The sequence below is a fragment of the Convolutriloba macropyga genome, chromosome 11 (assembly GCF_964194025.1).
Source record: "Convolutriloba macropyga chromosome 11, txConMacr16.3, whole genome shotgun sequence".
In the NCBI taxonomy this organism is placed as follows: Eukaryota; Metazoa; Xenacoelomorpha; order Acoela; family Convolutidae; genus Convolutriloba; species Convolutriloba macropyga.
This window is the reverse complement of record NC_134478.1, coordinates 44,693,265-44,704,965: the sequence shown is the minus strand read 5'-3', so window position 1 is coordinate 44,704,965 and position 11,701 is coordinate 44,693,265. Positions and strand designations below refer to the sequence as shown.

Here is an 11,701-nt window from a genome sequence, read left to right as displayed (position 1 = left end):
CCGCGTAAAAAGCTATGTAAAAACACTCACCACTAAATTAAAAATACTTGTTAGAAAACATTCAGCTGCAGACTTTTCATTAGGGGCCTTTATTAAACATATGAGTTCCTTCGAGGCTAATTTAATTCAAACTAAACATACGTTTAAAAGGGGTAAAAGTCATTTTATTGAATGAGATGAGTGATTAGATTTTGATCTCATATGATTAAAATCTAATCACGCAAATGACATAAAAGTTTATACTAGAGAGAATTAGAAAAGACGTTACGCGCGAAAAACCGTTAGTGAGCAGAAAAAGTAATTCAGAAAATTTGACTCTTTCAGCTTTGCTGTGTGAACAAATGAAAAACGAAAAAAGAGCGACAGACAAAACAAAAACATCAAAAGCACCGCAATATAGCTTCTCTCAATTTACAGCCCCGCATATCACATCCCTCTCCCTGATGAGATTTCAAAACAATTATAAAAATCACTGCCGAAAGGGCAAATTCAACAAAAAATACATTTTTGAAAACCAGAATACATTAAATAGGTTCATTACACTTCCTGATGTATAATTAAGGAAGCAATTGAGACCTGTTAATTCATACTGCTTAAGTAAGCAATTCAGATCTGTCATCTTCCAGATAATTTTATACGACTACAAAAAGAACAACAAAAAAAGGCAAAATTTCTTTAAAAATGTTATCGGAGTCGATAAAACAATAATCTGATCCCTGCGAACATTATAAGCTCAATTATGCACTCTTTCAACGCCAAAACGACCTCTGCAATAAATTACTAGTGTGGCAAGAAAACAAGGAACAACCTCATAAACTCAGATATCGCAGAGATCCAAAATCGCAAGTTTCAAATGAAAATGCGTAGTATTAAAGCAAGAAACCATTAGTTGACATCAAAACAGTTATTAAAAAATGGACTTTTGCTCGCTGGCTTAGTAGAAAGAGGGCACCACTTCTCTTTACAGAGACTAAGCTACCTTTTAAAGAAAAAAGATAAAAAGTGACAAAGCTGAAAATTCAGTTTATTTTTTTAAAACAATTTTTTTTAAAAGCCAAGCTTTAGACTAAAACAAAAACAGATTGATTTGCAACACCTGTGGATTATAGTTGGACTTGTTCTTAGTGAATCCAAGTCATAAACTACCAAAAACAATGAATACGACCACAGCTCAAAATTTAATTATTTCTTTCATGAAACCACCGTATTGAAGCCATTAAAATTATCTGATCTTAAAAATAATTAGAAACTATGATCCAATGAAGGTAATTTAACTTTCTATCTGGGTCTGATTTGATCATCAATTGGTCCGCTTTGTATAGAGTCTGCATGAAAAAAAAACAAAAACATGAAATATTGACAATTAAAGAGAACTCATAAAAATTCTTATTAGAACAAACTTTCTAAGCCCTAGAAAAATCAGATGAAAAATAAAACCGAAAAAACTATGGTTGCTTCATCAAAAAGTTGGTAATATTCAAAGAGCAAACTAAGTTAGATCATGTTGAATGAAGAAACAAAAAAAATGTTCAAAAATCAAACGTTTAGTCAGAAAGTCAATGAAACCATTAGCTAAAATATGAAAATATTAAATGGTTTATTTATAACTCTAAAAGAAGTCAATGAGATCTTTCCAGATTAAGATTTTTTGAACGACTATAAAAACAACAGAAAACACTGGTAAAATAAAAAAAAGTTAATATATTTTGCGAGAGAAGTGTCGCAGCTGTCAAAACCATAGGATATTCAACAGGAAAATTGAAAAAGTTGCATTGCTTATATGTTAGACATTATTTTGTTTGCCTCTAATAGTACAATTTGACAAAAAACGAAATTGAACCTCAAAAAGGGTAAATATGCAAAAACCGCAACGTTTAAATTCAAAATTATTTGAAATTAAAACCATTATAGAAAGTTAATTGTATTTCACATGGAAAAAATATTGAGTTGTCTTTTCTGACACTAAGCGATGTTATGATATAAAAAAATGCATAGTTCGAAAGAAGTCAAATAGACTTCTGATTAATGAGACTAAGCAATGAGCTCATACCCACGACATCATACTTTAAAGCTAATGTGTTAATGTTCATGGGAGCTCAAAAAGGACTTCAACTGAATCTTTGTATGAATTCTTTTTGGTAATTAACATAAAATACAAATATTGCAAAAAAAAAATCGAAAAAAAAGGATCGCGCTCCATAACAATCGGAACAATTTTTTAATTAAAAGAATAGCTGCGCGTCCCAGTAAAAACCTAATTGTTCCAATTATTTATAAAACAAATAGTTACACAAATGGAATGCTTCAATATATCAAAAAATGATTCTCGTTGGGTACATATTGAGTTAAATTAGCGAAAACGAGCACAATTTTAACTCCAGAAGACCCTTATAGGAAGCAAAAACACAATTAGCCCTCTTTTGAAGTTGAAAAGATGGTGAAAGCAGTTTTCAGGTCTCTACATCTGGCAACCTTACACAAAGTGGACTATAAAAAATATTTGGCAACATTTTTGACGAAAAAGTCCAATATTCAAAAAGTTTAGCGAAAACTTAGCAAAAAACTTGGATCAAACCAATCAGCAGCCCTCCTCTATCCTTAGAGGTAAAACCAATAACACTATTGAGAATTTTTACAAATATTAGCAAAATTAACAAAAATTTAGGCTCAAGTTACGGAAAATGTTAACAGAAACAATGGAAATCGGTCTAGTAATCACAGAACTTCAAACCTCGACATCGCTCTGGAAAAACGAAATTCAAGAAAAGTTTAGGACAATTTAAATGACAAAAAGACAAATGAATCGATTCAATACAGTTCACCAACCAAAGTACTTACTAACAAAACACCTCATTTTAAATAATTCTTGAACAATATCAGATAACGCACGTAAACTTTACATTGAATAAAAAAACAAATGGTAAAAAAACACCATCGGTTACAACAAAAGAGTGTTCTCAATAACACTATAAAATGCTGTCCAAAAAACTCAAATCAATCAATGCAAATGAAAAACGAAAATATAAAAACTGAACAGATAGTTATATCAGACCTTCTGTAATTTTGGGGTGTTGAACAGATGCAATTAATTTTGATTCATACAAAAAGCTGAAAAAATTACAAAGTGAACTTAAAACACAGCATAAACACAAAAATAGCCCGACAACAAAATCATGAAACAATTTGAGCAGTTCAGAGAATAAGGTTTCAGAACGAAATACTCACTTGAATTAGCAATTTAAAAAACCACTAAAAGCTAGCAGCATTCGACGCAACGATCAGTTCTCAGCTGCAGAAAAATCTATCTCAGATGCGGTGCCAAAAATCTGGAACAGTGTTGGAGACAGAAAACACCAGCAATGAGCCAAACAATTTAATGAGGCTGAAATTCAATATATTGCATTGATATTTGAAATGACGTTTGGTTTTTTTCTGAAGAAGAAAATTGGTACAAATTTCACTGCTTGCTGATAATAGAAGCCTGCAACCAACGGGATTGTCAGTAAACTATAGTCAAATGGTACAAGAAATTTCCATAAGGGCAATGCGTGCGTCAGTATTAATGTCGATATCGCAAATTTCCTGACTAACTTTCTAAGTCAAATTCAAATAAAAATCTAAGAAATTTTCTTGTTGGCGCAAGAATTCCAAATTGATTTAGTGAATCTGTATGCGTAATCGAATAGCATCTAAATTAGCGGAATTGCTCTGAGCTGACTAGGATGTTGTTGGCGCCAGAAGTAGCTAGCTGACACTTGAGATGTCTAGCCTCAATAGGTGAGAACGTATATGGAAAAATTTGCGGGACAAGGGATAAGAATATGGGGTGACGAAGTCCTACCATCCTAAAATTGCACAACAAACTATGAAGTAGGCCTCCTCAGAATTTTAAAGACTAGTAGCGCCCTTTAGAGCAACACAGCGGCTTAATGCCCTGGGGTCTTAAAAGTTTATCCAATTCATCTGGATAAAAATGAAATCAGACCAAAAATCTTCAAACGAACAACAGTCTTACAAACATACAATATCAAACAGAAGAATACAAGTGATATTGCAAAAATAAAAAGCGCATATTGGGCTCTACCAAACACACTGGCCAAAACGGGAGTTCAAAACGTAGCCGACAGATTGCCGAAAAATAGTCACTGTTGACCTCACAGCGATGTTGCGATTGAAACAGTTAGATATAAAACAAAAATGAAAACAAAAAGGAAAAAGAAAGCAGCCTAACTTTTTTCAAAGTGTCAAAAAAGTCTTCTAAATTAACCTGCAGATTCATTAGATTCAATATGAATTCAGCCACTAAACATTAGGAAAGTGAACTTAATACTAATACCAATTGGCAGTTTACCCTATGCAGTTTTGATAATTTAATGCACCAAGTCTTCTAACATTAAGACATAGTGACCAGGCTATATTGATTATCCCATTTCATTTGATTTTGCGTTTTGACCATGACCTGGATTTTAAACTCCACTTACTTGAAAAAAAGAGCGAAAAGTCAAAAGTCAATTGTGAAAAGAGTGACTTAAGTAAAACAAAAAAAGTTTAAAAACAAATTTTAAAACATAGCAGGACAAGTCCTGAAGTACAATTCAAAGAATTTTCATTGAATAAAGAAAAACTAGACCTAGAGCGCACTTTGAGTGAATTGGTAAAACCATTTTCAAAAAAAAATAAATCAAGATCCAAAATCAGATAAAAGATTTCCAAAATCAGATCAAAAAATAAAAAAAAAAACAGAAAGTAAATGTCAAAATGCCGCATGTGAACAAAAAAACCACTAGCGAGAAAAGAAAACTTGGTTCAAACAAAAAACCAGATTTACAATGAACTAAGAATGGATTGGAAAAACTAATAAGAAAAAAAACCGATCCAAAAAATTAAAAAAAAACAGTAAAATTTAAAGTGAAATTGCCGCATGTGAACGAAAAATCACTAGCGAGACACCGAATTTTTGTTCAAACACATTTTTCTCACTCTACATTAAATTTAGAGCAAAAAAATTTCACACCGCAAAACCACTCGCTTTTTCGCTCCATTTCCTGTTTCGGCTTGACCAAAAATACTCCAATTTGACTTCAAAAATCATGAAAATCTGTGAACAGATCTTAAAAAAGACAGCGCCCCCAATACAATTCAAATTCTTTGATTTGTAAAAAAACATAGGAGGACAAGTCCTGATACAGCATCCAAAGATTTGGATGAAAAATTAAATCCTTTCCCTGACAAGCGAACCAATTGAACATTACGAGCGAAACAGATGAAAATTTATCAATAATTTAGTGAGAATGAAAATTTTTTTTTGATGTCAACACGGTGATTACCAATACTTCCAGTTGAACCAAAGTACAAAGACGCGAGAATAGAAAACTTGTCACCTTGAAGCATTAAAATAAATGTCAGAAAACACCAACAAATTGCTGAGCAATCTTGAAGTTCAAATCTTCAGAACAAACAATGTACAGTTAAAACCACCGACGCAAAATCTCAGATTCAAGCTTAAAAGGAATTTACCCGAACAATTGAACTCAAAAAATGCAAAATTAAAAAATTCATTTAATGCGAACAGCCCAAAAAATGAATTTCCGGTTAGCTGAAAGCTGATTGCAAATATAAGGCAAAAAACACAATAAATTTGAAAAATTGAAAAGGCAAAAAATATTAATAAAAAATGTTCTTTGCGCAAATATCTTCAAAATCAACTTTGTGCACTCAAAATCTACCCAGTAGTTCAAGTGCAGGGCATAAAAAAACTCAATTGCCCGCAATAGTAGAAAAACGGCAAAACAATTCAAAAACTTGAAATAAAATTGTAAAATTTACTACTGTTTTTTTTGTGTTTAAGTGATAAATACCAACACCTCACACAAAAAGCCGACATGAAAGGAAAATCTAACTTGCAGAAGACTTCTATGGACTGACTGTATGACCAACGTTAATTGTAAACCCTCCGAGCAATTTCACGACAGTAACCATTTGAAGAACTACTAAAACTAACAGAGCGACTCAAGTGAAACTTAAAGCCCAGTGTTTATCCCGTTTTGGAAAAAAGCCATAAAAATGTGTTATCAGATCTTATTTAAAAAATACAGAGCACCAAAACAATCCTAATTCTTCTGAATTTTACGAAGAAGAGTGGCTAAATATTAGATTTCGAGGGGTTGACGGTGGTTAATAAACATATAATAATATTGCAGAAAAACTTTGAACTGCAGAAAATCAAAAACCTCGATTCAATTTTACTGATAATTCTATTCAACTGGCTTTGGTGTCTCAAGTTTGTCGACTGTCTTCATGCAGTATTTTTTGGAAAGGACACACGAGCAAATTGATAACTTCTCATTTGTGCAAAACTAATAACTCGATGTTTTCCTCTTTTCAAGTCGATATGTTTTCTTACGTGTACACATCCATTTTGCTCACCAACCTGTCAAGCAAATATTTCAACCAATTTTTGTTTTTTGGAGTTCCATACAATTACCATAGATTCTGCAAACTGAAATTAAAATAATTTTTCTGTATAGTTTCACCGATATTGATTAAATAAAGAATACAATAAAATGGCTCTAAAATTGTTTTTTAAGGAACACCGTGATCTAGTAAAACCTCATCGGACTTTTTAACCCCACTTTCAACACATTGTTTTCTGTCACCAGTTTCAATATAAATATATTTTCCCAAAAACTAAAATTTCATAAACAAGTTCATAAAAATTTCAAACGAAAATGAGTTTAAAGCGTTTAGTAGGTTTAATGAAAACGTCCACATTATTTCATTTTTGTCAAAACCATGATTTTTTCAACACAAAATGATAGTTTTGAATTTTGGAAATGACTGAGTTTTTTTTGCTGATGACGCTATTATAATCTGAGTCATCAGTTCATAACTAAAATGAACATTTTTGATAGAGTTTGCATGACTGATATGAACCAAACGCTTTTCCGGAACAAAAAACAACTTCGACTCCATACAGTCTAGAACTGAAAAAGCATTTGTTACGCAATTGGCCTATTTCTTCATCCTCAAAAAAAATCATATCCTCTACTTTCGGGTGACTGATTTTCATTTTTTCTCTGACTTTTTTAGTTAAATTTGTTTTTGAAAAGCTTCTATCGTTGTACTGATGTAGAACCTGAAAATTAACTTATGTAAAATTTTTTGAGTCATGTCTCTGTTTTCTGAAAAGTGTCACGTAAAATTTTGTAAATTTTAAAAAAACTCGGGATTTGATTTTTTGGATCTTTTTTGCTAGCGCCCCCCCAGCCTTATATAGCCGATAAATTTGCACCCCCCAAAAACCTAGTTTTCGTGAATTGTAAGAACGATACTTGCATTTCATTGAAACAAGAGTGTTTAGTTAGATTGAAGGCACTTTTAGAATAGTTTCCTAAAAGTTTTGAAAAATCAAGCCCTAATTGTAGCCGATAACACCAAAAATGATCTAATGATCTTTGACAAATTCAGCATTCTCGAGTTCTCATACAAAAATACATATAATTCGTCTACAGAGTTATTTGCAAAAGGAATTGCCATCAAAAATGAAAAACAAATTAAAGATCTCGGATTAATTTTTACGGCCAGCATGACTTGGAATTGTCACCTCGAAATGGCGGTAAAGAAAGGTTTTCGAAAACTGAATCATTTAAGAAGAGTTATACCCCGCACCACAAAAGAAACTGCCAAATGCACGTTGGTGAAAACATATATATTCTCTGCGGTCTTTTATGCGTCAAATGTCTGGAACCCAGGACCACAGTATCTTCAACGCTTGGAAAGACTGCAGAGATCATGTTTAAAATGGATAACTTGCCGTTCTGTTCTGGGTGACAAAGAATACGTTGAGAGCCTAATTCGAAATCACCTATTGCCAGTCAGTTATTTTCTAGTTTTTAACGACCTAATTCTGCTTAACAAGATTTTAATGGGCTTAACTTCGATGAATGCGTCAGACCACTGGTCAATAGTTTTGGTTGTCCAAAGACCAGATCAAGTGAAAAGTTTTTTATTGAAGCGAGAAAAACATTTCGGAAACGTTCTGAAGATAAACTACTTTAATAGAGTAGCCCGATTCAATAATTCTTTGTCTCAACTTAACAGTTTTGCTAACTATTCACCACACAAAAATCCACGTCAGTTTCGAAGAGAAGTGAAGAACTTTTTGGAAGGGGAGGCATTGAAAAGATTCAAATATAAAAGTTACCCTTCAGGATGGAAAGTTTTCGAGAAAATTTAATTATTGAAACCTGATTTCTCCCCTAATCTGGGGACTACCAAGCTGGTTGTAACCATGTTTGGTTGAATTCAATAATATTATTATTATTATTATACAGACATTTTTATTGATGCTTACTTTATATGCAACAAATTTTGGTTGAATACGTAATACCTTCAAACCATAGCTGTGCTAGCTTTTAGTAAATGCATATTGCTCATATATGTTCACGTATAAGATTACTTAGCTTTAACAATATGTTTACACATTTATAAATGGGGGGTGCCTAACGAAGCGCGGGGGGGGGGGGCGCTAGCAGAAAAGATCCGATTTTTTTTTTCAATTTCTAGAGACACGGTTTTTCAATTTTCAAATATTGCAATTCACACCAGCTTAGAAAGCTTCAAGATTTTGATAAACCTAAGAAAAAGCTGCCTTGTTATTCTATATGTTTATCTTTTGTATTTGTGAATAGAATTTGTGAACGAAAACTGTTCCGTTCTTCTCAATTGATGTTTGTTTAACTATTAAACATACCTCCTCGAATTTATCAAACACTGATTGGTAAGGAAATCATTAAACACTACGTCGGAAACCGATAGTCAAATGAGTTTTTCGCCTCAAGACAAAGAGAAGCTTCTGTCAAATTTGAATCGTATGTTGGAACATTCTCTGCAACTCTGTCTCTGTCTTTTGTTTACAAAGAGCAAGACCAAACAAAAAATTCAATCAAAAACCATTCAATACAAAAAACCATTCGCGTCTCAAATGCTGGATCATATTTGTTTCAGGTCCGTTAACGTTAGAGAGAACAAATTTTAAAAAAAGGTTAAATTCTATTGCATTTACCAAACCTCCTCCCCCCCCCCCCCCCCCCCCCCCCCTCCAAGAAATCTAAACTTTACCTGCTGTGGCAAATTCTTCATCCAGTCTTGCAGACCATCAGCAGTTACTGTTGAAGACACGGGTGTCCTCGTGTGGTTGCTATTAGACGAAAGCTCCTCCTTTTCCATATTAGCCGAAAAGGTAACGAATATTTGTGCCAACACGTAAAAAGTCCGCTAGAAAGGAAATAATGTCGGCTAATTTAACTTCTATCTAATGATATGCAATTTGACTAATCGACGAAAAGCGTTGGAGGTAAACGAAATATTTGACAGTTTGAGAGAAGTTTCCATTGGGTTGTTTGTTTACTCGTTCGCTCATTCGTCTAGTCAAAACGATTGACTATTTCTAAAACAGTTCAAACTATAATGACTAATCTATACAAACGATTCCAAATTTAGTAAACCACATTGTAAATAATCTCAAATGACTAAAATTGTTCAACCGAACTGCTTGACGTAATCCCTGAAAGTTTCCCAAATTTGAGCGTGTCCTTATAGAAAAGAACAAATTTTAATTCTGTTTCTGATTTGAATCAAGAACGAGCTCAAGGACCTGTATTTGTAATTATGGAGACAAAAATTTTGTAAAAATTACTAAGACAATAATCCACTCATTGTTTTCGTGCACAAGTATAACTCGAAAATCGGGGACGCCCTTTAAAAACGTAAAAATTAAAAAATAATAACTTTACAAACTACTATACCACGCTAGTTGAGGTACATTTATCGTTGTATTTTCGTAACGCGTTTCTCGCTGTGTAAAAACTAAAAAAAAACTAAAACCACCAAAACGTTCTTGGTGGATTAGAAGTGAATAAATTATTCAGTAATAAGATGGTAAAAAGGTGAGTAATACTAACTACGCGTTTACTTTACAACACGAAAATCTACAACAAAGAAATAAAATAGAAAGAAAGTTCGAAAAAACAAATAATTTGTACAATTCACCAGTTCAACGTATTAATCTGTTAAAACAATTGTTCAAATTCTATTATACTACAAGATGAATCACAATTATTTAAAACCCCACTAAATTGGTAAAACTAAATGTCGCGATTGCGGGAAAATAACTTAGACAAAAAATGTTTGATGTTTAATAGAGCATAATTTTTCAGAAGCAAAGTTAGTTAAAGAGTTAATTTTCATGGACCGTTTTCTAATTGCTTCACACCTAAATCGCGCAATGGTGTACTTTTACAACTTTCAGCCGAATTTCGATCTAATATTTGGGTAACGTTTAAAGGTTACTACATAATAACGTACCATAAAATTTGAACATAATTTGAGCAAACGAACTTGAAGCTTTCGCGTAAATCTAAATGTAAACAGAGCAATTGAAATACGGGTTCTAAATCGTCTTAAGACCTAAAGTTTGGGTTCAAAATATCGAACAAACACAAGAACACCTTGCTTAATCATAACTAAACATAACTATTTGATAACCAGAACAATCAAGCAGCTCTTTTGTTATGACCGCAAGCAATCGTCAAGACCAAAGCCAGACTTGTTCTGCCGGCATGACTCGTTCTAAAGCCATAGTGCCTAGCTCTTGTATGTTCCACTGGCGCATTTATGGGAAGATTTCACTTTTGGTGTAATAGTGGAGGAACAATTTATAACTGCGTGGTACCATATAAAAAGATAGATAGATATTAAGAGAGCGAGGTGTATTGTAAAACTAGTAAAAGATACGAACTATAGCCCAGTATGTGTGTAATACGCGCAATGGGAGTCACTTTTTGCATATAATATAGTCACAGAGTGTATCAATTGTGGCCGTGAAGAAATGAGGGAAGGGACTAATTTTGAATAAAGGTACCACTAGGAAAACGGCTCACGTGTATTACCTTTAATCTTTCAACGGACCGCAACCTTGCTCGCTTGATTTCTTCTTGCCTTCCACGGGCCTTTCAAAATGATTTGTAGCCTGCCTACCCACCCACTTAATCTATTTACCATTTAACCGAATTCTACTTTCAACCTCCAGTCAACAATTTTTCCTCTTTTCTATGTATTTTAGTGAAAATATTGTATGAAAATAAATAGCGTAATTGATGCGCTTGAAAAGATCAGAACTCAAATTTTGCCCCCTTTTATTTATTAATTTACAGTTTATTTTAAAGTGATTTTAGGCTAATTGGAATACACTTGTGCTTTTCTCGATTCTCTTCATTGACCAAATGTCAATATTTATGCAAACGGGCGCTAAGCAGACTGTTGTGAAAGAAGAAATAAGCGAACAATCATTTAACACAATCAATTATAAATAAGTTCACATGTTGTGCGTGATAAGTAGTCTAATTGAATGGTAGAGAGAGTATTTAAACGTAGTATTCAAGAGGCTTTGTTCTTAATGCGAAAGGTTGCAAACATTTACAGAAGAAGCACGACAGGATTTTGCTGTGATTTAACAGAAACGGTTCACGAATCCGACATTTCAAACAGCCGATTCAAAACTTGATTCACACTTCTTCGTAGCCAACAACTGCATAGAGTATGGAATGAAACTAAAAATACTTTTACGAACGATCAGTTTTTTATCTTTTCACTTTGAAAGTGAATTTATTAAGATATGACGGTTTAAAGGAAAAAGTTTTGT

At 33.0% G+C, this 11,701-nt stretch overlaps 1 protein-coding gene across 1 annotated transcript in view; it reads right to left on the bottom strand.

Moving 5' to 3' along the window:
* Positions 1-10,951, bottom strand: part of LOC142349969 (PI-PLC X domain-containing protein 2-like) — a 12,691-nt gene extending 1,740 nt beyond the window's left edge. The window contains exons 1-2 of the mRNA XM_075401840.1: positions 10,366-10,951; positions 9,121-9,448 (exon numbers count right to left, since the gene is read on the bottom strand). Of these exons, the coding sequence (XP_075257955.1) occupies positions 9,121-9,228 (108 nt within the window). The 5' untranslated portion in view covers positions 9,229-9,448; positions 10,366-10,951. The remainder of the gene's footprint in view (positions 1-9,120; positions 9,449-10,365) is intronic.
* Between the last annotated feature and the right edge of the window lie 750 nt (positions 10,952-11,701).